This window comes from Populus alba, chromosome 3 (genome assembly GCF_005239225.2).
Source record: "Populus alba chromosome 3, ASM523922v2, whole genome shotgun sequence".
Lineage (NCBI taxonomy): Eukaryota > Viridiplantae > Streptophyta > Magnoliopsida > Malpighiales > Salicaceae > Populus > Populus alba.
This window is the reverse complement of record NC_133286.1, coordinates 21,781,971-21,808,221: the sequence shown is the minus strand read 5'-3', so window position 1 is coordinate 21,808,221 and position 26,251 is coordinate 21,781,971. Positions and strand designations below refer to the sequence as shown.

The 26,251-nt window shown below is 31.9% G+C and overlaps 3 protein-coding genes across 9 annotated transcripts; all 3 read left to right on the top strand.

Annotated features, from left to right (window-relative positions):
- Positions 1-381: 381 nt before the first annotated feature.
- Positions 382-6,230, top strand: LOC118040101 (uncharacterized). 2 transcript variants are annotated; one of them, XM_035046966.1, is made up of 5 exons: positions 382-571; positions 768-937; positions 1,257-1,475; positions 5,507-5,738; positions 5,877-6,230. In XM_035046966.1, the coding sequence occupies exons 1-5, from the start codon at positions 511-513 to the stop codon at positions 6,008-6,010; spliced, it is 816 nt and encodes a 271-aa protein (XP_034902857.1). In that variant the 5' UTR covers positions 382-510; the 3' UTR covers positions 6,011-6,230. The 2 variants fall into 2 exon arrangements, with proteins under 2 accessions (XP_034902857.1, XP_034902856.1); XM_035046965.2 differs by having other exon boundaries at positions 386-571; positions 5,874-6,230.
- A 2,177-nt stretch (positions 6,231-8,407) lies between these two features.
- Positions 8,408-18,417, top strand: LOC118040103 (uncharacterized). Of its 5 annotated transcripts, none has more exons than XM_035046967.2 (9): positions 8,408-8,680; positions 8,869-9,141; positions 12,823-12,876; positions 14,460-14,570; positions 14,700-14,753; positions 16,039-16,128; positions 16,328-16,434; positions 16,521-16,715; positions 18,083-18,417. In XM_035046967.2, the coding sequence occupies exons 2-9, from the start codon at positions 9,063-9,065 to the stop codon at positions 18,188-18,190; spliced, it is 798 nt and encodes a 265-aa protein (XP_034902858.1). In that variant the 5' UTR covers positions 8,408-8,680; positions 8,869-9,062; the 3' UTR covers positions 18,191-18,417. The 5 variants fall into 5 exon arrangements, with proteins under 5 accessions (XP_034902858.1, XP_034902859.1, XP_073263950.1 ...); XM_035046968.2 differs by having other exon boundaries at positions 8,863-9,141; XM_073407849.1 differs by lacking the exon at positions 12,823-12,876 and having other exon boundaries at positions 8,410-8,680; positions 8,863-9,141.
- A 1,820-nt stretch (positions 18,418-20,237) lies between these two features.
- On the top strand, positions 20,238-25,850 carry LOC118040100 (uncharacterized). 2 transcript variants are annotated; one of them, XM_073408020.1, is made up of 5 exons: positions 20,238-20,265; positions 20,347-20,414; positions 20,969-21,184; positions 21,316-21,534; positions 25,421-25,850. In XM_073408020.1, the coding sequence occupies exons 2-5, from the start codon at positions 20,391-20,393 to the stop codon at positions 25,643-25,645; spliced, it is 684 nt and encodes a 227-aa protein (XP_073264121.1). In that variant the 5' UTR covers positions 20,238-20,265; positions 20,347-20,390; the 3' UTR covers positions 25,646-25,850. The 2 variants fall into 2 exon arrangements, with proteins under 2 accessions (XP_073264121.1, XP_034902855.1); XM_035046964.2 differs by lacking the exon at positions 20,238-20,265 and having other exon boundaries at positions 20,272-20,414; positions 25,421-25,849.
- The last annotated feature ends 401 nt before the right edge of the window (positions 25,851-26,251 follow it).

The window sequence follows — 26,251 nt, the reverse complement described above, 5'->3', positions numbered from 1 at the left end:
TTTTATTTGAGTACTTTAAATTATTTTTTTTTTTAAATAGACTTTTTCGTTAATTTGATTAGAGGTAATTAGTTTAGAAACATAATGCATATCTTGATAGCACGTGATTTGAGAATAAAAAGAGATTAATGGATAGATGGGAGCCTGGATCGACAGGCTTTTCTAATGAAAAAATAGTTCATGGTGCTTAAATAAATAAAAACAAAATCCAAGGACTAAATTTGATTTAATCCAAAGTTAGAGGTATTTTTGGATAATTTAGCCTATCTTGAATGAAGTCATGAACAGCTGAAAGCGTCGTTGTTGGGCCGAAGTTTCTACAATTCATTACAGCTATCGTGGCCCATGAAGCTGTCTAGTCGTCCAAGTTCCCACTCTGGACGAGCGATATCGAACGGCTTTCGCATGATTTTTTAGTGACCGAACTGTGTAGCTCACGTTGCTGATAATTTCGATACTCTTCTTCGCAAGAACAAAAGTCTCTCCATCTCTCTACAGAAGACAGATACTATGGAGGGTGCCACTTCCAACATGTGGGAAATGCTCCCAGATATATTCTCTCCAGCTGATGGTAAGTAAAAATAGCAGTTCAATTAACCCCAGATATATTGTAATTCCTTTTGTCTTGTAACAGCTATGATTGAATTGGATTTTGAATCAAATTTATGTCGCTTGCTTCAGCTCTTTCATGAATATCTTTTTTTCTCTGTATTGTTCATTTAAATCTTAAAACTTCTGCCGCTTTGATCTCTTGTGTTGTTGCCAAGCTGGGGGATTGAATGCATTATTGTTCATGGAACCAAGTCCTAGCCCGTCGGCTGAACTAGTAAGTAATCAATTTCCAAAAACAACTGATGCTAATCTCAAAGGAGCTACTAGATATACAGCTGCTCAGAAAAAAAGATTGGCTGACAGGGCATATCGGGAACGATGTAAGGTAAAACCCCATTTTTTCTTCTCTCTTTTGATTTCACTTAAATTCAATTAGATTGTTTCGCTCGCTCTATACTGTGTAAACAGAACTTATGATCTAGGGAGTAACTGATTTAATTTGTTTGTAATTATTTTTTCTTATGGGAATAATTTGTCTTAAGATTAATTAAAAAAGGAAAAACAACATTATTACTTGTTTTACCCATGTATCAAACAAAACCTTATACTAATTTTTCATAAATCCTATCAATCACATTTGAATCTATTTAATGATTCTCTCCTACCATTTTTTTTCTTTCTTGTATTCTACTATTTATTTGTAGGAATTGAAAATGAACACCATGAACAAATTGGATGAACTTACCATTGAAAATGATCGTTTAAGGAGAGAGAATGATTCCTTAAAGAAGGAAGAAGTCCTACTACTACAGACTTTGCAACGTCAAAAAGATGAGATGAAGCAACTTGAGAAGGAATTTGGCCAATTAAAAGGCCAGCTTAATAGTCAAAATACGGTTGTGGAAGTGCTTTTAAAACAACTAGTAAGTGTTTCTCCATTCTCTTCCTTTGCTGTTTGTTATACAAAACTACTTACATTTATAAACAACCATAAATCAACAATTTTATTTAGGGGGTTCTGATAGAAAAATAGATCAGAGAAAGCAAAATGTCACCAGAAATAGCAAAGGTTTCAACCCATGTAATGATAGGATGTAGTGAAAGCAATACAAGAGTCAAATTCATTTACATTATTCCACCTGGCTAGAAAGTATAAGCTTACAAATATGATGGAATACTGGTCATTCTTCTGCCTTTTGATAACTTAGGTATACATGTAAAGTTTCATTGTATAGTTGATTTCTGAAGTTAACATCCTTATCAATTAAGCTTTTAACAGTTCATTTCGACTATGGTCAAGTAGTTTTTTCTTCATGATACATTGATCAGATTGATTGAAGAGAGAAGAAAAGGAGCAGTACCATCAAGAAGATGGTGCAGAAAAAACCCAAACCAGCTTACTAGACGACACCCTTGCTTTAAACTACCAAAGCCAAGTTACGTAATCAAAAAAACATTAAACACCTTGCTTAGTTAAAATATATACTGCTGTATTTGCTACCCTTTTTGAGTGGCTAAAAGTAGCAAGTTCCAATCTCTTAGAGATGGAGATGGTTAAGAAGTAATTAGTCAAATGGCATGGTTGTTCATTTTAGTGGATATGTAATTCTAGGCGAACCACTATTGTTGTTATTCATATTTCCGCAACGTCTTAGACCATCATCATGAAAAACCCCAGAAAAGTTTTTCCTACATATAGCTTTGAATAATCAAACTCAGAAACATTCCATACCTGACTGTCTTATCATGTCCTTTTTGTAGATTTTATCTATAGTAAAATTATGATTTAGTTTTTCAGATTTTTCTGATTTTGTATGCAAGTTTTTCTAGTTTTGAAAATTATAAGTTAGTCTTTTAACAAAACTTAACAATTATTTATTTTAAATGTCCAAATTGCATTTTAAAATGTATTTTTTAATTTCGTTTGTTATTATTTGATTAGAAATGAAAGATATTTCCTTGAAAAAAAATTAAATACAAAAAATCAAGTAACAAATAAATATAAAGATATTAAAATTAAAGGTTTGTGTAGAGGGTGTGATCACCATCAATTGATGAGGTTCACATAAAACTTTACAAAGATCATGGTCTTTTGTAAAGTTGCCCTTCTAAGGTTGTGATGAATGAAAGGTGTAGAAGATTGGATTTGAGTAACTAAAAACACTTGAATAACCAGTCCTCTCAGGGTTCTAATGGATCATATGATGCTTAAATTAGTAATGACAGTGGAGAAAAAAAAACCATTAGGAGGTTGTGTTATGTTTGTTTCCAAAATAAAGCTTAAAAAGTAGGAAAATGAGTCTCCAATCTCTAGGAGAAGATTTTTTTCTTGAACGTTATTTATATAACCTTGAACCAACGTGGATGTGTCCATGTAAAGTTAAGATGATCAATGTGTTTGTCAGCTACAGTTTTGTACATCTTGGAGACAGACTTTAAGTGACAACAAGTCACTACAAAAGTTGTTTTAATTCTTGGTTTTTGTGAGTTTATGGATTGTTTGATGACAATAACAGGACCAACCCCTAAGGGACACATTATCAAGAGGTGTGCTTTCATTTAAATCGTGTGCTTTTTGTCTCCATGGTTGATGGAGAGTAGACCAGGTTTGACAAGGGAGTAGAGCATTTGGGGTAGCGATTGGATTTTAGCGCATTTGAGGGTAGCAGTTGGATTCAGGTGCATCCAGGTCTAATAGCTAGATTTCGAGTGTATAAGCCATGTTTGGGGTTCAGTCTTCATGGATTCAGGGGGTATGAGCCTTGTTCGGGGTATTGTCTTGTAGATTCAAGAGGAATATTCTTGTTCGAGAGTATTGTCCTCATGGACTGGTAGTGAGGCTTTTATCTGATATTATTGTCTTATTGGGTCCTGTAAACACTCAGTCCAATCTAGTGGGTTTTGTGGGAAACCAAAATTTCATCCCTCGGACAAGAATCCATCAAATAAATGTCATCTCATGAGAATTGTTCGAAAACAGTTTAGGATCTATGTCTTCCTACTCAATATAAAAGGAAGTAGAAGTTTGGTTGGGAGTCCAATCAACAAATTAATTTGGAAAGAGGATGCTAACCAATATTTGTTGGTTTCACCTTCTTCTATTCAGTTCATTGTAGAGGAAATGATAGGAAGTGTACTTCCTCTAAAGATTAACGAGGGCCAAGTGCAAGTAGTAGTTTATTATCAAAGCCAGGCCTTGATTACACTAATTGAGAAGTTTTTTTTAGCCTTATAATTCTCTTTCACCAAGATATTACTTGCTTCTTATAGTAGTCTATCCTCTTTTACACTACATAACTCAACGTAATCAAGCATGTAATAGCACATGCAGCCACCTGTATAAAGGGAAAGGTTGGCTTGTGGAAACCAATTCACTTTTATGAGGCAGCGGTTCTCTACTTCTATGGTCGCTCGTGTAATTTCCCTGCGCTATATAACTGCATCTGATCACTTAAGACTTCAATTGAAATAGCATTTCAAAGCTATCTCCACTGACTGACACTGATCAGAACATTTCAAAGAGAAAATCCAAACTTTGGCCCTCTTTAAGACTGGTGGGGAAGGACGCATTGTTGGTAACAACATGCTTCTCAGTCTAGGACAGCCCTGTATTCTAAGACATGTCAGTTGTCAAAGGCTCTCCTAGATTCCATCGATCCCTTTGATTAGCAATTCTGGCAAGGCAAAAATCCTCCCTTTCCATTGAAGGGAAACTTGTTGAAGTTGCCATTTGCATGAAAAGACCAAAATAGCTACTTGATAACTTGATGAAGAAGTACATTCATGTCCTCGAAGTGTTTTGCCAACAACATTTTCCCTCCTAGAAAAGAAGGGGGCAATATGAATTAATGAGACATCAAACTAGCAGTGAAACAAATAATAACGTAAGAGAGTAACATAAAATCATTCATTAGACTTCACCTAATAGTTTAAGTTTTCAAGTCGAGATGGTTTTTCACATAGTTATCAAGGCCTAAATAACTAAGGATCATGTGTAAATTTCAAGATAAAAAGGATTTCACTTACAAACCCCAAAAGATGGGGGTGTTAGTGAATATATCTCACACTAAAAAAATATAATAGCATACCCACCTTGAATAAATATTAGAATATAAAGTAATATAAAAGATTGAGAATGGGTTATCCACCATGAGGTTTTAAGTCTTTTGGATGGAACCTAAATTCAATTATTAAATTCTATATACTTGAGGGGGAATAAGAGAGTAATATAAAATCATTACTAGAGCTTACTATTAGTTTTTGGATTAAGATAGTTTTTTGACAAGGATGGTTGGATACTAGTAGGCATATGTTTTGAATCATATTTTTAACTTTGAGGGGTACCCTGTAGGGGTCAAAGCGTTTCATTTTTCAGTTCTCATTTGACTTTGGCATGTTAGTTCAACAATGAGGTGAGCACCCACGAGATTCGGTTTCAACAGACTCTCTTTTGATAATAGGGGGCTCCTGCTTTCCTCCTGGACAGTGACTATGTAGTGTAAGCTTTTGTTGTATGTTTTTCAAAAGTTGAAGACCAGGTGCTGTTTGATTATTGATGTAATTATCTTTTTAAGATACATTTACAAGCAAGTTATAGGAGATTTTAAGGATGGTAATTAAACTCAAACCCGATGGATACCCACCTAATGATACTTATTGTCATCCCTAGATGTCCCGATTCTGCTAATTAATATATGGCCTATATGGGGATTCATTTTTACAGGATTAGCCATGATAAAATCTCCTCCGAACAACAAATTCATATACTAGAATGCTCTCTAGTCAATTTTTTTCATAGTGGTGAAATTCCATGTCAGAGCAGTATGGGCAATTATAGTTGTGTCATAAATTAATAGAGAAATTTAGCCTGATGACATTGTGATCAAGAGTGTCTCTTTGATTGATTACTTTATTGGTTTCTTATAGAGTAACTATTCATTACTTTGTTTGGCAGACTGGCTCCAACTATGAAGATCCCCAGCGTGAAAATACACAGCTTAAACATGATATTAATCTGTTAACAAAAAGAATCGACAATCAAGAAAACATGAATGTAACTCAGCTTCAAGCAAAAATTGAACAATTAGAAAATGAAAAGCATTCATTGCAAGTGATAATCGATGCTTTATGTGAGAAAATAACCAAGGACAAGGACCGGCTTGGACCTCAGGAACTAGCATCACAAGGTACTGTTTTAATGTTGTAGCTGGATATGTTAGTTTCGTGCAAAATTGCGGGATTTATTGCCTCGCAATTAAGTTTATTTTTATATCTGCTCTGTAGTCACCTTGTATTTGCTGCTGCTTCTGATTTGATGACAGAAGAACATGTACAAATGAAGAGAAACTGCAGCATCCAAAAGTTTGAAGACGGGGGGGGTCCCCCGCCATTGGCAGCTCTACAAGATGTATTAAACTGGGATTTGATGATTTCAGACAGTTGCGGTTTAAGAGACTGAACAAAAGAAAAGAAAAGGATTGCCTGAAGAGCTAGCCAGTCAATGGAACCATTATCATTATTGATTTGCATGTGCTTTGTTGTCAACTTAAATTAATCTATTTCGATTCCAGTTGCAGAAATGTTAGTTGTTGTTGTGTCATGTTCGGATGAGCTGGTTGTCTCATATTTTTAGCTTTTACAGTCAATAAATTATGGTGTGAGGCCATCAATTCCTACAATTACTTGACTTCTCTTTGAATAGTCAACTTGGTTTTCCAAAACCTCACATGGTACACCCAATAAAATTTTAGGGTCAAACGTTTACAGATCTGAAGATCCAGATGAGCATAGGCATCTCTTTTGTGTAGAAAATATAGATATTACACCAATTCTCTAAAATAATGTTATATTTTTTTAATTGCTTACACCAATACCTTTATGATAAGAAGACAAATATTTATATGTCCAAATGTAAAGAATATCATGGAAAACAAGTTTAATTTACAGATGATTTCCATTATTATTTTTCTCCAAATAGAAAATAATATAATACAATATGAACACATTTTTCAGTTATTCAAATTAGAAAAATTGCTCTGATTTTTTAAAAATAATAATAATCTTTCTATTTATTCATTAAAAAAAGCTGAAAATGAAAAAATTGGTTTTCTGTTATTACATAATTATTCTCTTTCCTCTAATTCAGTCTGCTACTCGTTGCAAATTATCTAGGTGAATCAAGCTAAACTGAATGCTTGATTCAACAAAGGAGCATGTCAAAAAACACGTGTGTGTGTGTCTATATATATATATATATATATATCATAAGAGGAAATTATAAAACAGACAAGTCCAAGATTTGCAATAGCATTCCTATTTATCACCTTTAACTAATACCCGTCTCACTAAAACCATTTATGGGATAGATCATTTCAATAGATGATGTTACCTAAAAAAATTAAATAACCTGATTAAATTAAAAAAATTAAAAAAAAAATATTTGAAAAAACCAAACTGTAAAAAAAAACCGATTAAAATTTTAAAAAAATCAACCGATTTGATTCGATTTTGATTTTATATTTTTAAAACCGAAAAAACTGAGCTAAAAAAAAAAACATTTAATGTGCTTAGTATTTGTACTACAATTTTAAAAAAATGTAAATTTGAAACACTCTTGTATACAAATATTTTAAAAAATAATATTTACTATAATTTCAAATAAACACATGTGCAAAAAAAAACTATTTATTCTTGTTGGGTATTAAAAAGCCAATGACTATATACTGTGTTTCAATCAATTATTGGCACACTTTTCAATTTATTTACCAAATAAAATTGGAAAGCAGCTAGCTACCGAACAAAGTGGAATATGAGTACAATCATTTGAAATTGATTTCGATTAGCTATTGCTTTGGAACTGAGTTCCTTCGGTCTTGATTTGCCGAGATTGAAGCCATTAATTAATTTGTAGTTGGAGGTCCCGAACACTCATAAACGATGATGAAAAACAGTCATTTTATCTAATTAAATGTTAAAATAAGCCATTAATTAAGCTTTTTAAAATAAGCTAATATATTTGGTATTTACTAAAGTATTCCCTGTAATACATGTTATAATTATGCTTCTTAAAATATAAGAATATTTTTGTCTAATTTAATGTCTTGATATAAAGCTCATGATTTTATATATTGTTATAGATATTTCATGTTAGTTCGTATGATGCTTTCTTTCCCAATTTCTTCTTGAGCTAGATTCCTTATTCAAATAGAAAATTAAAATTTTAGGTTTTGTGGTAAAAGAAACCTCATGGCTACAAAATCACTTTTAAATGCCATTAAATTTAAAATTTTGGAACTCGAAGGACAGGTCGTTTATGTGATTGGCTCCTATTTTGAGTCCTGCTCACTAATTAAGTTTTGTGGAGTTCTCGAGCGTTTTTTTTTTTATATAAATAATATTCGATATAAATATATTAAAATGATTTAAAAGCAATAGAAAAATTAATTTAAAAAAACTTAAAAATATTTAAAGTTTTTTGGTACTCTTTCTCGGACAAGAGAAATGTACGATTTTTCCAACACCAAGTAATGTAATATTTTAATTTTCCAATTAAATATCTCGGTCGGCAAGTCCTCGTGTCCACACACTCACACAAAACTAAATTTATCTCCTCACATGAAGTCTCCGTCAATGAGTTTGTTCTTTTTCTATTTTACACCCAATCAAGGCATCGCACCATGCAGGAATAACTTTCACATGTGCTTTTGACTATTTTTAATTATTATCAAACACCCACTAAATTTAGAATTTCAAATATAAAATCTTAATATAAAAGTCACATTTTCTTCCTTTTCACGTCCTCACTCACATGTATTCATTCAAAATCCTGATTACGCCATTAATGATTCTGTAAAAACAAGCACTGTATTCTTGGATTCCCATACGTATATCTCTTGTCATTGGATTTTAAATGAGAATCCAATTCTTAATGTTTAAGCTGTCCTATGAGATACCTTAACAGCGCATCTCGTCTTTCTATATTTCTAGCGTGCTTTCTTCCAAGGAAAGCATTATCGATCACAGCCCCACTGTACTGTTTATTTATGCTGGGTCTGCACAGACAGTCTACCGGTAATTAACCAAGAGACCTGCAGATGGTGGTTCATATATCCAGGAAGCCTTCGAACATGTATATTTATCTGCAAGTAGTATATTTCCTGTCCATAGTTAACTTACAGATCTTCCTAGTATATTTCCTGTCTCCTGTCCATAGTTAGCTTAAAGATCTTCCTAGTATATTTCCTGTCCATAGTTAACTTACAGATCTTCCTCTTGACTTCTAACTCTCTCTGCTACTCTTGCTTCTCCAAGGCGCAGGAAGGCAAGGATGTATTTCTCCGGTACTGCAAGATCCTCTTTGCCACAGCTAGAAGAAGATGTGTGAGCTCTAGAACGTCCTCGGAGATGGAGCTGCTGGGGGTGAGAGAAACCTCTGCCGGGACGACAAGATGCAAAGAAAGAAACAAAACCTGGTCCAGTACTAAGTGGTTTGAGAAAACGGACAGCACCAGATGCCCAAATTGCTAAAAGCAGGCCTTTCCTGTCTGGTGATATGCACAGTGAAAGGAAGTTTGATGCTCCATTTGAGAGGTACGTACAACTCTAATCTGACAAATTATAGAGGTAGCCTTATCCTCTGTAAGTGCTAAATTAACCATGTCATTTCCAGGACAATATTCTTTGATCTGACTGATCTTGGGAGTTAGATCGATGTAGCTTTCTCTCTTATGTTTTCTCAACTCTAATTGGACTCCCATTGCAAAACTCCCTCTGCTAGCGCTTACTTTGATTTTAGATCCAAGAGTGACGGTGTGGGTAATCTGCAAATTGTCCTCCCTGAAGTTTGGAGGTTGTTTTCATAAGCAAACTATTTATCGAAGTCGTTTTAAACTCAATTATCGAGGTTGTTTTTTTTCACTAGACAGTTCTCTATCAGCTATTTCTCTAAGGTTGATAACAATTTCTCCTCCTCGAGTTTAAGGTTATTAATTTAGGTCGTTTTACTCATAATCCATAAATTATTAATCTCACTTGTATTTATTATAAGTTTTATTTATGGACTAGTTTACCTTTTATCTTTAGTATAACCACGAAATATCTTATTTCGGCATAATCAATGGAAACATTAACATTTAAAGTTATTTAAGGAAAAATGAAGTTCATAAAAATTGAATTTGTGAAAATTTTTATAACTCTATTATATTTTTTTTCGAAATAAATATTTTATTGATGGCATATATATTTAGGAGCATCAAAAAAATTTATTTAACAAAAAAATGCAGCATGAAACAATTTTTCTTTTCGAAATAAATTTAAATTTGATGATGGATAATGCTAGAAAAAAAGATCAAATTTAATTATCATAATTAAAAAAAAAGAATATTTTTTAAATTTTTAGCCATATGTTCTAGATATAATGGAAACTTTTTTAAAAATTATTTGTGATAAATTTAATTATCATCGATTGAGGAAAAATATAATTATGGGTATATATTTTATTATATTTAAGTAATAATAGTAGTATAATGAGTGAAATTAACATACTATTAATTTTTAATTTTAATTAACCATTGAGGTTTCGAGTCATTTTGAGTCAATTCCTTAAAATTTGACATGGTTCGGTGCTTAACTTGAAAAATCTGTCTTCAATTATATGGTAAGAAGTTTCTTTAACTAAACCACTTTGATATGTTCGATTTTCTTGGGCCTATACCTCCTTTAAAAGAAAGCCCACCAAAGCTTTAGAAGGTAAACCTAAGAAAGTTAGGTCCAGGGATATGGCAAAATGTGACTTCCGTCTTCATTTATCAGAATTATGCGGTTTAATATGTTTTTTTTATTTAAAGTAAATAATTTTGATATGTTAATATATATATATTAAAAAATATAATTTATTATATTTTTAATTAAAAATTATTTTTATACGAGCAACTTGCATCGTATATATTATATGTGTGTGCAATTTTTAAATAGATATCTAAAATAGTTTATATAGTTTTGTTTTCTTTCTAAAATCACCTTGTCAAACTTTGTTTGATAAACATAAGATGATTTATTTGTTATGGTTTATGTATTTTATTTAATAGAATCCAGTCATAAAAACAAAATTATTTACACCGTCTCCTCCAATGAAGGTAGATATAATGGATTAAAAATTAACTAGATGACTGCTTGAAAACAATGACAGACTTAAAGGACACACTCTAGGTTTTTTGAACTAAAATATCTTTAAAAATATAATTGTTATTATTTTTTAAAGTATTTTTTATTTAAAAATATATTAAAATAATATATTTTTTATTTTTTAAAATTATTTTTAATACCAGCATATTAAAATAATCTAAAAACACACCAAAAAAAATTAATTTGAAACAAAAAAAATTAAAAAAAATATTTAAAATTTTTTAAAAATATTTTAAAAATAAAAAACAAATAGGACCGAAACAATGCCTTCTTTAGTCACGCCGCAAGATTTTGACAACCCTTTTCCTTTCAAATAAAGCTTTTAATTAGATAAAGTTGTACATAGCATTTAGGTCCAATCATGTTTTTTAAAAAAATTAGATTTTTTTTTTAAATTTAAATTAATATTTTTTATTGTTTTAATATATTAATATTAAAATTTTAAAAAATATTATTTTAATTTATTTTTAAATAAAAAAATATTAAAAAAACAATATCAATCACAATCAGTACTTGAAATGGGCCTGTTCTTGAACCTCTTGTGGAGCCCAATCATCTACTCTTTTTGTGGGTCTAACGGGATTGCCGTTACAAAGGGGGCGATGCAGTCATCTAATCACTAGTCAATGTCTGTCTAGCTTCTAGATTATTCCCAATAATTATAAAATTCCTTCGTGGTCATGCTTTAAGAAACTACATTCATCTATTTTTTTACTTAAAATTAGATACCCCTGGCTAGGATGACGCGTTTAAACCATGTCGGATTCAGACAAAACTGGTAATAACAATCTTGAAGAGCTTTGTTTGACGTCCCTTTTTTTCCCTTTCTTTTTCTTTTTTTGTAAAATTATTCTTTTCAGCTTACATCTCTGATATTTATTTATTAAGAAAAAAAAATAAAAGTGATGAGACATCTCTTGTAGGCTCCGAGAGAGACCGTCTTAGATTCTTAGAATGATTTCTTTCTCCCACCCTCAATTCTCTCTATTTTTATTTATTTATTTTATTTCATGCTTTAATATTACTTTGATTTCAGATTGATATTAAAAATAAAATTTAAAAAATAAAACAAATACTATTTCAATATAACTTTTAAATAAAAAATATTTTAAGAAACTATTACTGCTTTAATAAAACACAGGGCTTTAAGTAAATTCAAGATTTTACCCTTGGAGAGAGGGGGGAAAAAAACTCAGTTCCTTTTCTTTTATTTTCTTTCCTTCATCATCTTGCTTTTGAAAATAGGGTTAGAGAATCTTTGTTTTTAGATTCTTGCGAATGATATTTCACTAGCGATCACCTGATTTTATTTTGAAAATCGAAAGAACCAAGTTTCCAGTCTATTTGAAAATCACAAAATTAGTAATTATGGTGAAATTCTCAAAAAGGTTGTTGATATAATTTCAAAATTAATTAAAGACTATATATATATATATATATATATATATATTAAACATGAGTCACGAAGAGAGAAAAGGTGAAGGTCAAAGCTGAAGAAGGTGGTCACAAAGGCTCCTTGGAGCCCCTAAAGGCTAAATCAAGACTCTTTTATATATATATAATTTAAGGGAAAAAAAAAGTTTCACAGACTCACAGTTAAAAGTTAAAACTAAGAACAGAGGAGAAATATTTTTTTGAATATTAAAATTATAGATAGAGAAGAAAGGGGTCAGGGAGGGTGACCACCTGCCAAATGCATATAAAAAGCCGCCATTGCTAACCGATCTCATTCCATTCAATCTCTTTGTTATCTTCCTCACTCCTTTCCTCCCTCATCAAAATCCATACCACCGTGGTTTCCTTTCTCTTTCACCACCTTCTCAATACATTTTCTCACTACCTACCTCTCCAGCTAGAGTTTCCGCAATCCAAACCCAGCTTCTGTTTTCAAGCCTTCTGTTTCTTGGCCTTCCTTCTTCAGTGAAAAGATTGCAGTGAACATGAAAAGAGAAGCAAAAGGTGTGGTGTTCTCAGCTGCTTGATCAGCAACCTCATCAACTGATTTTACTCTTTCTCAAAATATTGTATCATTTTACACTTTTTAAGGTTGATCCTTACTTCTTTTTTCTCTCTCGCAATTTTCGGCAGATCTTAACGAAGAAGAACATCTGATGTCTAACTTAAAGTTATCTGATTCAGAGGGTAAGGGTTTTCTTCTTCTTTTATAATCTTCTCAATATATAACATATATATTAGATCAACACTTGCTGCCACTCTTTCTTTGTTTATGCTGCGCTAAATCTATGCGAAACAAGCTATAATAAGGCATATAAAGATTTCATATGATTTTACAAAATCTACTTCATACAAAATTCATTGATAAAAACTGAAAATTGCACCCGTTAATCAAATATATATGAAAGAAAACTCTAAAAAAAACCACCGATTCTTTTTCCCACAGCCTCCTGGACAGGACAGCTCCAGATCCCAAAACAAAATCATCGTTTCCTTAAAATTTCATGCAGCACATGTATATATATTGAACTGCAAGATCGGTTGCAATGTCCCGATTAAATAGGAAAAGACTCCTTGGTTTTGGACAAAATCATCACATCAAAGATAGCCATGCATTCCCTTTTTTCTACTTGGGTGTGACATGGTCTGTAATAACCTCATGCAACTTCCATTTTAAGCCAAATTATTTGCATTTTTATGCATATTTCTCATAACACGATCTCTCTCTCTCTCTCTCTCTCTCTCTCTCTCTCTGCTCACAGAAGGAAGTTTGTTGTATGCGATCTCTTCATTAATAGCTCTTTTGTTAGATTGATGGGAAAAGTCTAGCTCTAGCTAGGTCAATTCTTTTTTTTATGTGATGCTTTAATATTACTTTGATTTGAGACTGATATTAATGATTTGTCTTTTATGTCCATGTGTAAGGATTTTATGATGTATTGAAAATATTCAGTCTCTTATTTGATATTTAACTTGATAACATAAAATTTAATTTTATTAATTTAAAAAAATTAGAGTTTTGAGAACTGAATTTAAAGCTTAAAAAATTATTCATTTTTTATTTTTATTGCTAAAGTCATGAACTGATTTGCATGATCATGGATGAAGTTCAAGTCCTTTTGTATTTCTACTTACTTATTTTTTTAAAAAAAAATTAATCCAATTTTATTTTTGATCTTAATTTAGGGTGTTTATGTAATGTTTATTTTTTGATAACAAAAAATGTTAATTTCTTCACTGCGAACTGTCAGTGGGATGATAAGATTGATGGTTATTATGGTAATGATTTGAAGTATTTTTTAATTATTAAAAATTATTTTTAATATAAAAAATGATTTTAAAATATATATATAAAAAAATTTAATTTATTTATTTTTTAAATGTAAGAGAACGCGTTTTCCCAGTCAGGGCTCCATGCAGTTACCGAACGTCATATCTCGTTTTATCCCTGCTCTCTTGCGATTGCGATTGCGATTGGGATTGGGATTGGATCCCATCCAGGTGCAGAATCAAGAGGGGGAGGGCAGGGGCTCGGTCCCTTGCAAAATATTTTAAATTTTTAATGTTTAAATATAGTATAATATAATATATTTTTAATTTAAATAGATAAAATTTCTAATAATAAATTATTTCTAGTTTTAACCCTCCCTATTACATCATTCCAGCTCCGCCCCTGGTCCCATCGCTTTTTTTTTTTTTTTTTTATATCCCACCGGTGCTATATCAGTGAGTCAGTATATCATAATTTATGTTTCTCTGCTACTCTAAAGACAGTTCAGTCCTCCCAGAAGCACATCGGCGCTCATTATCTCCTCACGCGCCGCCTATTTCTAGCCCACAACCTGCAGATCTGGTAGTGAACATGAAAAGAGAAGCGAAAGGTGTGGTGTTCTCAGCTGCTTGATCATCAACCTTATCAACTGATTTTACTCTTTCTCAAAATATTGTATCATTTTACACTTTTTAAGGTTGATCCTTACTTCTTTTTTCTCTCTCTCAATTTTCGGCAGATCATATCAAAGAAGAACATCTGATGTCTAACCTAAAGTTATCTGATTCAGAGGGTAAGGGTTTTTCTTCTTCTTTTATATTAATCTTCTTAATCAAATATATAAGATAGAAAACTCTAAAAAAAAACCACCGATTCTTTTTCCCACAGCCTCCTGGATAGGACAGCTCCAGATCCCAAAACAAAATCATCGTTTCCTTAAAATTTCATGCAGCACATGTATATATATTGAACTGCAAGATCGGTTGCAATGTCCCGATTAAATAGGAAAAGACTCCTTGGTTTTTTGGACAAAATCATCACATCAAAGATAGCCATGCATTGCCTTTTATTTCTACTTGGGTGTGACATGGTCTGTAATAACCTCATGCAACTTCCATTTTAAGCCAAATTATTTGCATTTTTATGCATATTTCTCGTAACACGATTTTCTCTCTCTCTCTCTCTCTCTCTCTCTCTCTCTGCTCACAGAAGGAAGTTTTTTTTTTTTTTTTTTTTTTTTTTGTTAATAGTCGAGAAGGAAGTTTGTTGTATGCGATCTCTTCATTAACAGCTCTTTTGTTAGATTGATTGGAAAAGTCTAGCTCTAGCTAGGTCAATTCTTATTTTCTAGCACTCAGTATAATATTATTAATTCTTAAAATCTAGGGTTTTATTTAGGGTTTACGTTGTTTCAAGCCTGAAATGAACAGCTAGCTATGCAAATCTACCATAGAGGTGGCACTGTATATCTCATTGATTTACTTAACCTTTACATCAACTGACAAAGCCTTCTCAGGTCAATTTAGGGTTTTTGATTATCTACAACACTGTCATGATATTAGCTTATCACTTATCCATGAAAAATATAAACCTTCTCATCGAAGGCTAAACTTGTTGGTATTGATCACATTTTCAAATGTGAAAAAGACTATCACAAGCTAACCAAAAGCTCTAACTAGTTTTTGTTGTTATTCACTACACATTAAAGCAACCATGTATATAGGGAAAAAAAGCTAGTTGCCTCCGGTTAGCATATGATAGTCTGCTTCAAAAGTTTGATCATCCACAAATTTAGCCTTAAAAAAAGGTAGCTCTAGGTTTTTTTCAATTCCTTCTTAACCTGCATGCGTTTTTAATTATTTAAGCATCTGATAACGTGGGCGAATGTTATATATCCAAGGATTTAAAACTTCTCAATGTTGAAAGGGATTTGGTTTATAAGAGAATTAAATGCAGCAAACCCTAACTAGTTTGGGATCGAATCTTAGTTTTGTTGCTGTGCTGTTGTTTTTGCTTATGAAGCAAATTTAACTTGTTTGAATATTCTCCCTTGAGGGTTTGATTGGTTTTAATATCAGGAAACTCCACCAACGAGTTTGGAGATCGTAGTGATGCCGAGAACCGTGGAATATTGTTCAATGATCAAATTCCCGTCCTGCACCAAGCAGGTATGGCCTTTCATCACTATTAAAATCAGAACCTGTGTGTGTGTGTGTGTGTGTGTGTGTGTACAAGCTCATCAAAATAGACTGAGTAGTTTAATTAAGCTTTGCGTAGCTAATTTTATGTTAATCGGTACAATTAATGTTTCTTTAAGAAAGTTCTAGATATCTCTTTCAAGGTTTGAGCTTCTAAACTGGAATACAGATGGAGATGGGACATCTATCGATGCTGTACCCTCGAGCAACTTGAATGTTGCTTCCAAAAAATTGAGAAAAAGAAAATTTGGCACGAGCGATGGTGGAAAACAGCAGGTGCGCTGACAATAACAATCTGTACGTACGTATAAACTTCTCAGTATTGATGTTTATTTCACCATATTTCACTATTTATGGTGCAGAAAGTTAAATTTGACGAGTTTGGATGCAAGCGTATGAAGAATGAAAACACTTCCATGGAAGCTGAGAATGAATTGATGATGGAGAAATGTGCTCGAGAGAAAAATGACCTCAGCCGTAAAAGGCAAACTGTGGAGTACTTGGAGGAAAAATGCAATGAAGAGACCGCTGTGCTTGCAGAGCTTTCCATGATACTGGTAATTAATTAGTAGCTTCTTCACTCTTCCTTCGCGCGCTTTCGTTTCATCAATCCACTAATATGCACCTCTTAATTAAGTGTCATCATCAACTTTATAATTTATTTAAGACAAACTGCTAGGATTTTGTTCATGGCATCAACTAATTATCTTTCTTATCTTATTCCGTTCAATATGGCTTGCTAAAAATGATCTTGTCTTTGTTGGAAAATAACATGGAGGTGAAGTATGAGATTAAAAGGATACGTATTTTGAAACTGAACTCTGATTAACTTATTTACTTTTATACACGGACTCATATCTATAATGCTCTTAGTAAACACACAATCCTTACAATAATAAGTTCTATTACATTTACCTTTTTAATTAACATAAATATTAGATCAAATAACATGTACCATATTAATACAAACACTAGATTAAATGCAAAATTATTGTATGGATAATACATTAACTTAGCTAGCTAGAGTACAAGTTTATAATCCTAGATGCTTAAAAGATCATATCATTAGTGTTTAATGCACATGCACTTAGAAGAACTAGCCTATGGATAATAATGTGTTGGGGGAGGTGCAATCAAAAAAGCATATCTCTTAATTATAATATATATCATGGATAATTTGTTACTGTTGTAAAACATAAATCTCTCGTGCACAGTCCAAAAGAGCTAGAACTCAAGAAAGGTCTATGTTTATGTGGGCTTGGGTTATGAATACTCAAAACCCTAATTGAGTTGGGTTTGGATAGCAAAAATCTATACTGAATAAGATTTGGATGGAAATTTTGGATTTCAAGTTTGGATATGGATAATGCAAAACATGACTCATGGTATCTATTGCTATTTCTTTTCATGTCTGATCTTTTTTGTATCTTGTATCACAATATCTATTGTGCAATGTACTTTTTCTTCCTTTTGGATTTCAATATTTGCATTTAGCTTGTTTTGGGCTTTTTCTATCTTTTATTTTACATACATGCTCTGGTATGCTGCATCTCCTACTAGATTAACCGAGCTCTCGTATCATTTTGATAAAAAAAAAAATGATGGTGAGATAAGAAAACCATATACTCTACCAATGGATTTAGATATCTTAATTCTCGAGCTGTTTTCTGTCATGATTGGTTTCTGGGTTTTTTCCTTGTCATGTTTGGTTATATGGTTTGCTCCAAAACAGCTAGAGCAGCTTGTTTTGATCAAACATGGAAGCCTGATATGTTTTTCAATTATTAAAATTGATTTATTCCAAAAGATAAAAGGCCGTATTATTTGAATCCGTTTGAAAACGTACCCAAAGACATTTGTCCATAGGAAGACTAATTGTTAACCCAGATTAATTTACAGTACTGCGTCCTTATTTATTTTGCAGATAAATAATGGCAATGAAAATGTGATTGAGCTTCGAGAAAGGATAGAACAACTGGAGTCAAGCCGCGCACAACTGCTGGCTGGAATTGCTCAGCTAAGGGAATTATGAAGAGTAATCCACTTCAGGTGAACATGGATTTCATATCTGCGGTCGTCTTGCAGGCGATCCGTCCGGACGAGGGAGTGGTTGTTTTGGTTTGCTTATGTGTGCACTATTTTATCGAACTTGTGTGTGCTTAAAGTTGTGTGTAACATTTTCTACGTCGATTATATCGAACTTAAGTTGTGTGCAACATTTTCTATATATATCGAACTTGTGTGTGTTTAAAGTTGATACATGATGCAACCTCAATAATTTTGCACTGCACTTGAGTAGGCATACTTGTCATATATATTTCTTGAATTAGTGTGTGGAAATCAATGGGGAGGAATAATGGTAGAGCCAATTTTCTGATGTGCTTTTGGGATTTCAATTGCAAGTAAGCTTCACGGAAATGTTCCATTCTAAGATTTATGCATTTAAGAAAGTAATAAAATATTGATGATTATTGATTGTAAAAATCTCCCTCAGTTTTAAAGAACCCTTACTTACAAGGTCCATTAAAGAGGGGACATATAAATGAAGATAGAATTTGGGATGAAGAACAGATTGAAGGGTGCTCATGAAGGTGAATTGGGGATCATCTTGTTTCTAGCTCGAATACATTCTTTCTAGTAATATAAAGGTGAATTCTTGAAAAAAATTGAGAAAAAAATATAAAATCAATAAAATAAAAAAAACTCTTTTGATCTAATCCATAACTTAACCTAAATTTAAAATTAAACCGTGTAAAAATTACATAAACAATCTAAAAATAACTCAGAAAATTATTAAAAAATATAAGAATAATAATAATAAAAAAAAACCTTCACCATCATCCATAAAAATTGATGAATTTAGAATAAATATATAGCTAGCTATAAACTTAAAAGAGTGTTAATTTAATCAAATTAACTCATAAGTTTTATCGAAGCACAATAAAAGAGAAAATGAGTCCTTACATGCGTGGAAGATTGGACTTGAGCCATGGCACTGCAAATTCTACCTTCACCTCCAAATTCTGCCCAAGATTCGTATTTATACCTTTAATTTCCACGTTATGGAATTGAATAAGCTCGAGCTTATCCAGTCGAAAATTACCGCGTAGGTTTTCTTTGTCGTTGATATTATATATTTGTTAATTATTTACCCTTACCGAACTGTCCTGTTTCAGACCCGTGGCACCTGATTCTTGGTATCCTAACTTACAGTGGGCGAAAGGTTAAATCCGTTTGTGAGTATAATTATAATTATGTTTTAAAATATTTTTATATTAAAATAATATATTTTTTATTTTTTTAAAATTAATTTTGAGATTATTATATTAAAATGAATTATATAAAAAAATAATTTTTTTATATAAAAATTTAAATTTATTAAAAAGACGGACTATATATTCATCAAGATATTACTGTTAAATCAAGCCTGAAATGGATTTGACAGATATGCTACACCTAATCCTTTCTCTGGTCCAAACTCCAATGTCTAAGCCGACCATAATATTATATCATATGAGTTGGTGACTTGGTGGTCCATGGCCGTCAAATTGTTTCGCCCCAGCGCGACCTTACAAGTAGTTCGTCCGATCTTTCCGATATCGCCCGTTCTCGCGCTGCTCCCGTTCGACTTCGCTGGAATGTCTCGTGTGTTCGGGACTGTGCTGCCGCTTTTTTAAAACAAAATTATTTTTTATTTAAAACTATATTAAAATAATATTTTATTTTATTTTTAAATTTTTTTTTAAATAAAAACTAATGAAAATAATTCAAAAACATAAAAATACTAATTTTTTGAAAAAAGTTATTTAAACAAAAAACACTTGAATCAAATGCAATTTCAAATTGCATCCGCCTGTGCTGCTGCTAGTGTCAGTATGAGGTTATTTGAAAACACCGTTTAATCTGTATTTTTAAATAATTTTAATATATTTTTTTATTAAAAATTAAATGTGATTTGTATTTTTTAAATTATTTTGATATGTTAACATCAAAAATAATTTTTTTAAAATAAAAAAAAATTATTAATATATATTTTAACATAAAAAATTATTTTAAAATCAACCATTACCACACTCCCAAAAACATTATTTCCGGAAGCACTCTAAGGCTTATTTCTCTCTCCTTCTTTGATTGTGTTGTGCTGTTTCCGATTGCCTTCACCAGTTCTCTGCTTTCAATTTTATGCAGGTATAAAGCCAGCTTATCTACCGATCTTCCCCTTGATTGATTCAATGTGGCCACCGGAACTAGCAACTGTAAGTTTACTTGTAATCTTCTAATTTTTATCCAGAAAAAAGAGAGCCTGTAAATATCGTTTGTCGTTTTTTCACTGTCTAGTGTACCAGCCAACCGATCTGAAGTTTGCGTTTATGCTGCAAAATTAAGTTTAAATCACAATTAAAATTAACCCATTCATAAGAAGGATCTGGTGTTCGAGAAGCTTTTTCTTTCTAAAATGCTGCCTTTATGATTGTGAACTTTCTATATTTTTAACTCCTAATATTATAGGTAATATTTTGTGGAGAAGATCTAGAAGAAAGGATCCATTTTGAGCTTGAGTTTATGGCTCATTTTTCATTTAATACATGCTATATCTTTTAATTTGTTTAGATTTTTCATATTTTCCTTAGCCAACAAAATTAATTTATGTGTCTATATATATTCTTCTGCTTGCATGTGTACAGAAAATTAGATAGATTGATGTGCTTATCACAGATGTTTTGGTTGAATGAAAGCCTTCTGCCATTTTTCAGTGAGCAAACCTAAGTATGTCTTTTGAAGGTTTTGCCCTTTTAAATCTCATCTGCAGGCGTCTACCGCTAATGAAATTGGCGGTAGCTATGAAATAAACACAGTACCGTCGATGATTCAGCCACCAATAGAGCAGTACATGTCATTTCTATCAGGATGTCTTGATTCTCCTACCATATCCGATTCTAAGCTGAAAAGAAAAGCTCCTGATGATGTAAATAGGGATCAAGAGAGGAAGAAAGAGGTAGACAGGGCCTATCGGCAACGGTGCAAGGTAAGCAACATGCTCCTCTCCATGATCACTTGCCTGTAGGTATTTGGTAGAAGGAGGTTCGTGTTGTTGTTATATGTTTTTATTATTAGGAACTTCTCTTTGATTCTCGTGTGCTGTAATTAATTATGCAGTTCATGAAAATCAAGAATGAGGAAAAGTTGTGTGTGCTTACCGAAGAAAATAATAGATTAAACAGAGAGAACAAGCACTTGAAAAATGAAGAAGTTCGGCTGGAAGAGGTTGTGCAAACTCAAAACGAAAACATGAAACAACTTAAAGGTAACTTTTGCCAATTGAAGTCCCAGCTTGACAAGCAAAACATCGTTGTGGAGGTGCTTTCAAAGCAGCTAGTACGTCTCTCTCTGTACCTTTTGCTATATTTCAATTCCGTGATTTTCTTCATCAATCTAATAAATCGGATATTTTTCTACACTGGTTATATTTTTAGAACCAAATTAACCTGGATTTACTCAATATAAAGTATTACGAATCAAATACACAATTGTAAAAAATATCATAGCAAATATATATAAACAATCATATAATATAGTAATTTTACACAATCAAACACTACTAGAAAATCGATAAATACAAACAGAAAGATCGAGGAAATATTTTTGTTGGTAAATTGCCAACGGAATAAATTTTGTCGGTAAATTCGTTGGTAAACTGTGAATATTGTTCATAATATCAATTACAAAGGTAATCACTAATGGAAAATTTCGTTGATATTTTTCAAAAAGCTCTGGAACTATTTATTTTTCAATTGTACTATTAATTATTGTTCTTTATGGACAAAATCACTGACGGAATGAAAAGTTGTAGGTGTTATTTGGCAGTTTTTTTAAAAAAATTGATTAAATTAAAATTTTAAATTAAATATTACAAATAAAATTACCGACAGATTAAAAAGTCGTCGGTGATATTTGATAGTTTCTAAATTTTTTTTATTAAATTAAATATTATAGACGGAATGATTAAAAATATCAATATTTAATTATCCATCGGTAAAATTATTGGTGAAACATCTCAATAAAAAAGTCTAGAATTCCTAATTTTACAACAGACGGGGCTTTTTTATTTATTTTTTCTTATTTCTCATATATAATAAACATCAATATCCATTTCTTTCTATTCTCTTCTTTTCTCTTCTCAACTCCTTCTCTTATCCTCTATTCTTAGATATGTTTTCTTTTTTTTTTTCTTCGCTATTTTATTAATTAATGTAATTTACAAATTTGTTTTCTCTTCTTGGCTTCACTTGCAATTACCACATTAAGGTAAGATATTTTTTTCTTATTTTTTCATGTTTTTGTTTCACTATATTTATTTATTTTATTTTATTTTTAATTGTTTTTGTTCTTAATAATTGTATGAATATTGTTATATTTTCATATGATTTTCTTCTTCTTTTTTCCAAATGTTTTAAGTATTATATAGTGTTGATTTATATTAATTTAATTATTTTATAGTTTTGTAAAATGGATTTTTTAAAATATTTTTTAAATAATTACTGACGGAATTACATATAGTGTTTTTTCAAGGGAAATACTGATGCAATGAAGCGGATAATTTTTTTACCGGTTTTTTCCGTTAGTTAATCTATCGGTAATAATATTTTTTCATTATCAATGAATTTACCGATGGATAAAAAATTAGTAACGAAAGATTCATCGACAAAGCATTTTTGCTGGTGATTTTGTTGGTAAATTAATTATCAACAAAATAATAGTACAAATACCAATATAAAATTCATCGGTAAATCTAAAAATTAAAAATTATGGAATTGAAATATACATTCTCACAACTTTGATGATTTTTTTTGTTTTCTTGTACGTTTATTTTTTATGTTTCAGTAAAAAAAAAATATGCTAGGTCCATGTCAATGTATAAAACTATAAGACTTGTTAAGGTATTTATACTCATTATGCCCGGCACTGAATAGAGTGAATATTCTCTTTACCAATATCTTAAATCAATAGTAAAAATATAGTTTCTCTATCATTAATCATTATAGCAATGATTGTCCATGCATGTATTCTTAAATTCAAGGATAATAGCTTGGTAATAAATTTATGATTATTGTCATAACCAAATTTTGGCCCATTAGCTTTTTAATTTAATTTTTACAGGGTTTAAAATATAAAATTAAAAGAACAAAGACTTATTTCGATGAAAAGGGTGATTTGTCAACTTGTGTGAAAATTAAGGACTATAATGTGCTTTTGTCATTCTATCCTTATCTTTGAGATAATCCTTACTTTCGAAATAATCATTATTTTCAAGATAATCCTTACCTTTAAGATAATGAAAGTTGTCTGATTTCAAATTCGATTCTAATTTGAATTTCAAAAAAGAGAATGAGTTTGATTGAGACTTTACTTCTTACAAGTGATAGGACTCTTGCACTATAAATATTGATCACAGTTTTAAAAAGAAGAGGAAAAGAAAAAGAAAGGAAGGAGGGAGGATGATTAGAGAGAAACCCTAAAACCCAGGAGAAGACCATTACAGAAACCTAAAAAAAAAAAAAAGAGATTAAAAAAAAAAGGGGGCGCGGCCGAGTCCTAGACTAGCCGCCGCTGCCCCCTCCCCCCAGCTTTTTCTCCTCTTCTTCCCAGGTCACCAAGAAGACAGAGAAGCCCTCCGTGGCTTTTCTTTTCCTCTCTGTCTTGAAACCAAAACCATCATCTTCACCATTTGTCCTCGTTTCATAAACAAAGAAGAAAACCAGAATCTCTCCTCTGTTTGGGTTTTAGCTCCATCACAGTCTTCTTTCTCTTGTCCACCACGCGACACCAGCTCCCCTACAGTTCGGCCGGTGCTACAATACCCTCTCCTCTCCCCGGTGACAGCAGCAGAAACGCCCTCTCCATGCATCCATGCACCGTGAGCATGCATGGGTCGTCCAGCATGCGCTCCTCCAACAACAGCAGGTTTCCAAAGCATGAACAATATCTTTGTCTTCAACCGTGGAAGTCTTTCAGCTCAAACCCAGCACCTGGAGTTTTTATTCTCTTCTCCATTGAAGCAGTGACAGCAGGTGCTCCTTAGCCACCATTTCCTCCTTCTGCAGCAGCTCAGTCCAGCAATAGCAGCGACTACTGTCTTTCTTCACAGCATCATACGGGACCTAGTTGTAACATTCAATGACAGTCCATCGGCTTAGCTTCTCAGCAACAGCAGCGCAGCAGACTGAGAGAGAAGCAAATAAACCCAAAAAAAAACGAACAAGACAGAAGGGGGACGAGCAGGAGGAGGACGAGCGGAAGAAGCAGAGGAGGGAGGAGAAACCGAGGGATCCAAAGCAAGCCACCGTCTTCGACTTCGACTCCTGCACAGGTAAGTTCTTGCAAGCCACCGTCTTCGACTTCGCCTCCTGCATAGGTAAGTTCTTCATTTCCCTTTGCTTTGCAATTATAATTGCATGGGTACTGTACATAGGCCAATTTAATTCACTACTTACCGGTTTTTGCATGCACGTGTGGAACTTAATCCTAAAAAAGAAAAAATATAAAACATAAAAAAGATAGAAAAAATAAAAAAAATAAAAAATATGTATGCACGAAATAAAAATAATGTAAATTTATTGGTTTATTCACTGACGCCAGAGTCAGGAATAAAAAATACCGGTTTAAATTTATATTATTTTTTATTCATTGTATTTTATTTTATTTAGATAAAAAAAATAAAAAAATATTTGCATTCGTAAAAAATAAACTTATTATTATTTATTTATTCACTGACGCCAGAGTCAGGAATAAAAAAAAAATGATGATTTAAATTTATTTTTATAGCTACGTAATATTTACCAACGCCAGAGTTGGAAATATTCGTAGTTAAATATTCACTGGCGCCAGAGTCAGGAATATTGTAAGCAAATTTTCATAACATAAAAAAATAAACATTTAGCAATTTAAGACGAAACTAGCAATGCAGCCTGCCTCAGGCAGGACGTTTAAGGGGTGATAATATCTTCCCTTTTACGTAACCAGTCCCGAACCATAGAATCTCTGTTGACCAGTTAGGGTTCCTAGTGACCGTAATATTAGGTGGCGACTCCTTAAACAAGAATATCCACATTAAAGAACAGGATGCCAGAAATCCGTTCTTTCCAAAGATAACGAATTAATTAATTTTTTAAGGCCGCCAAGATGTCGGGCGACAATTATATTACTTGTTTGGTTGTTTACACTATGCATACCTTTGTTGTTTTTTTTTGTTTTTGTTTTACAGGCTATGTGCCAAGGTATAGATCGACAACGTGAAATTGAACAACTGAAATGTGAAAATGATCTGCTGACTAAGAGCATCAACAATCGGGACAGCCTGAACATAATACAACTCGAGGCAAAAAATACAAAATTGGAACAAGAAAAAAGGTCACTCCAGATGATAATCGATGCTTTGTGTACGAAGATAAATAAGGACAGCGACCATGTACTGAAAGAAGCGTGCTAAGGTTATACCAAGGATGTGCACTTGAGGCCGTGACGAAGAAGGGATTAGTTCTTTTACTCTGTATTCAGGTTTGATTTTTTTTCTTTTTTTTTATGTATGTCTGTCATTTTTATGATGTCTTATTTATTTATTGGGCTTGCAAAGTATTTAATGAGCTTCAAAATTATTCATGATATATGTAAGTTAGCCCAAATATTCGAGGTTATATATATAAAAAAAGGATGTTAATGAATGTTGGAAATTGTAAGGCTCAAAAACTTTTTATTTTTTAGGATATGTTTTTTTACCATGATTTTTGTAATGTATCTTTGTTTATTTTCTTTATATTTGTATACTCTTAATTATTTTGATTTTTTTAATAAACTAGGTACTTGATTTGGAATTAATAAGTTAAATAAATTTAAACTTTGTTTGGTTTTTGTGTTTCTAAAATATTTTTCAAAAAATTATAAATTTTTTTTCTTCACATCAAATTAAATATTATATCAAGAGAAACAGTAGACACTAGGCCTGAAATCTACTTCGCCAAAAGAAGTTGCCAGTACACAATAATAATCTCGATGTCAACAATGTTTAATGAAACTATCTATAATTTGCTTATTTTGA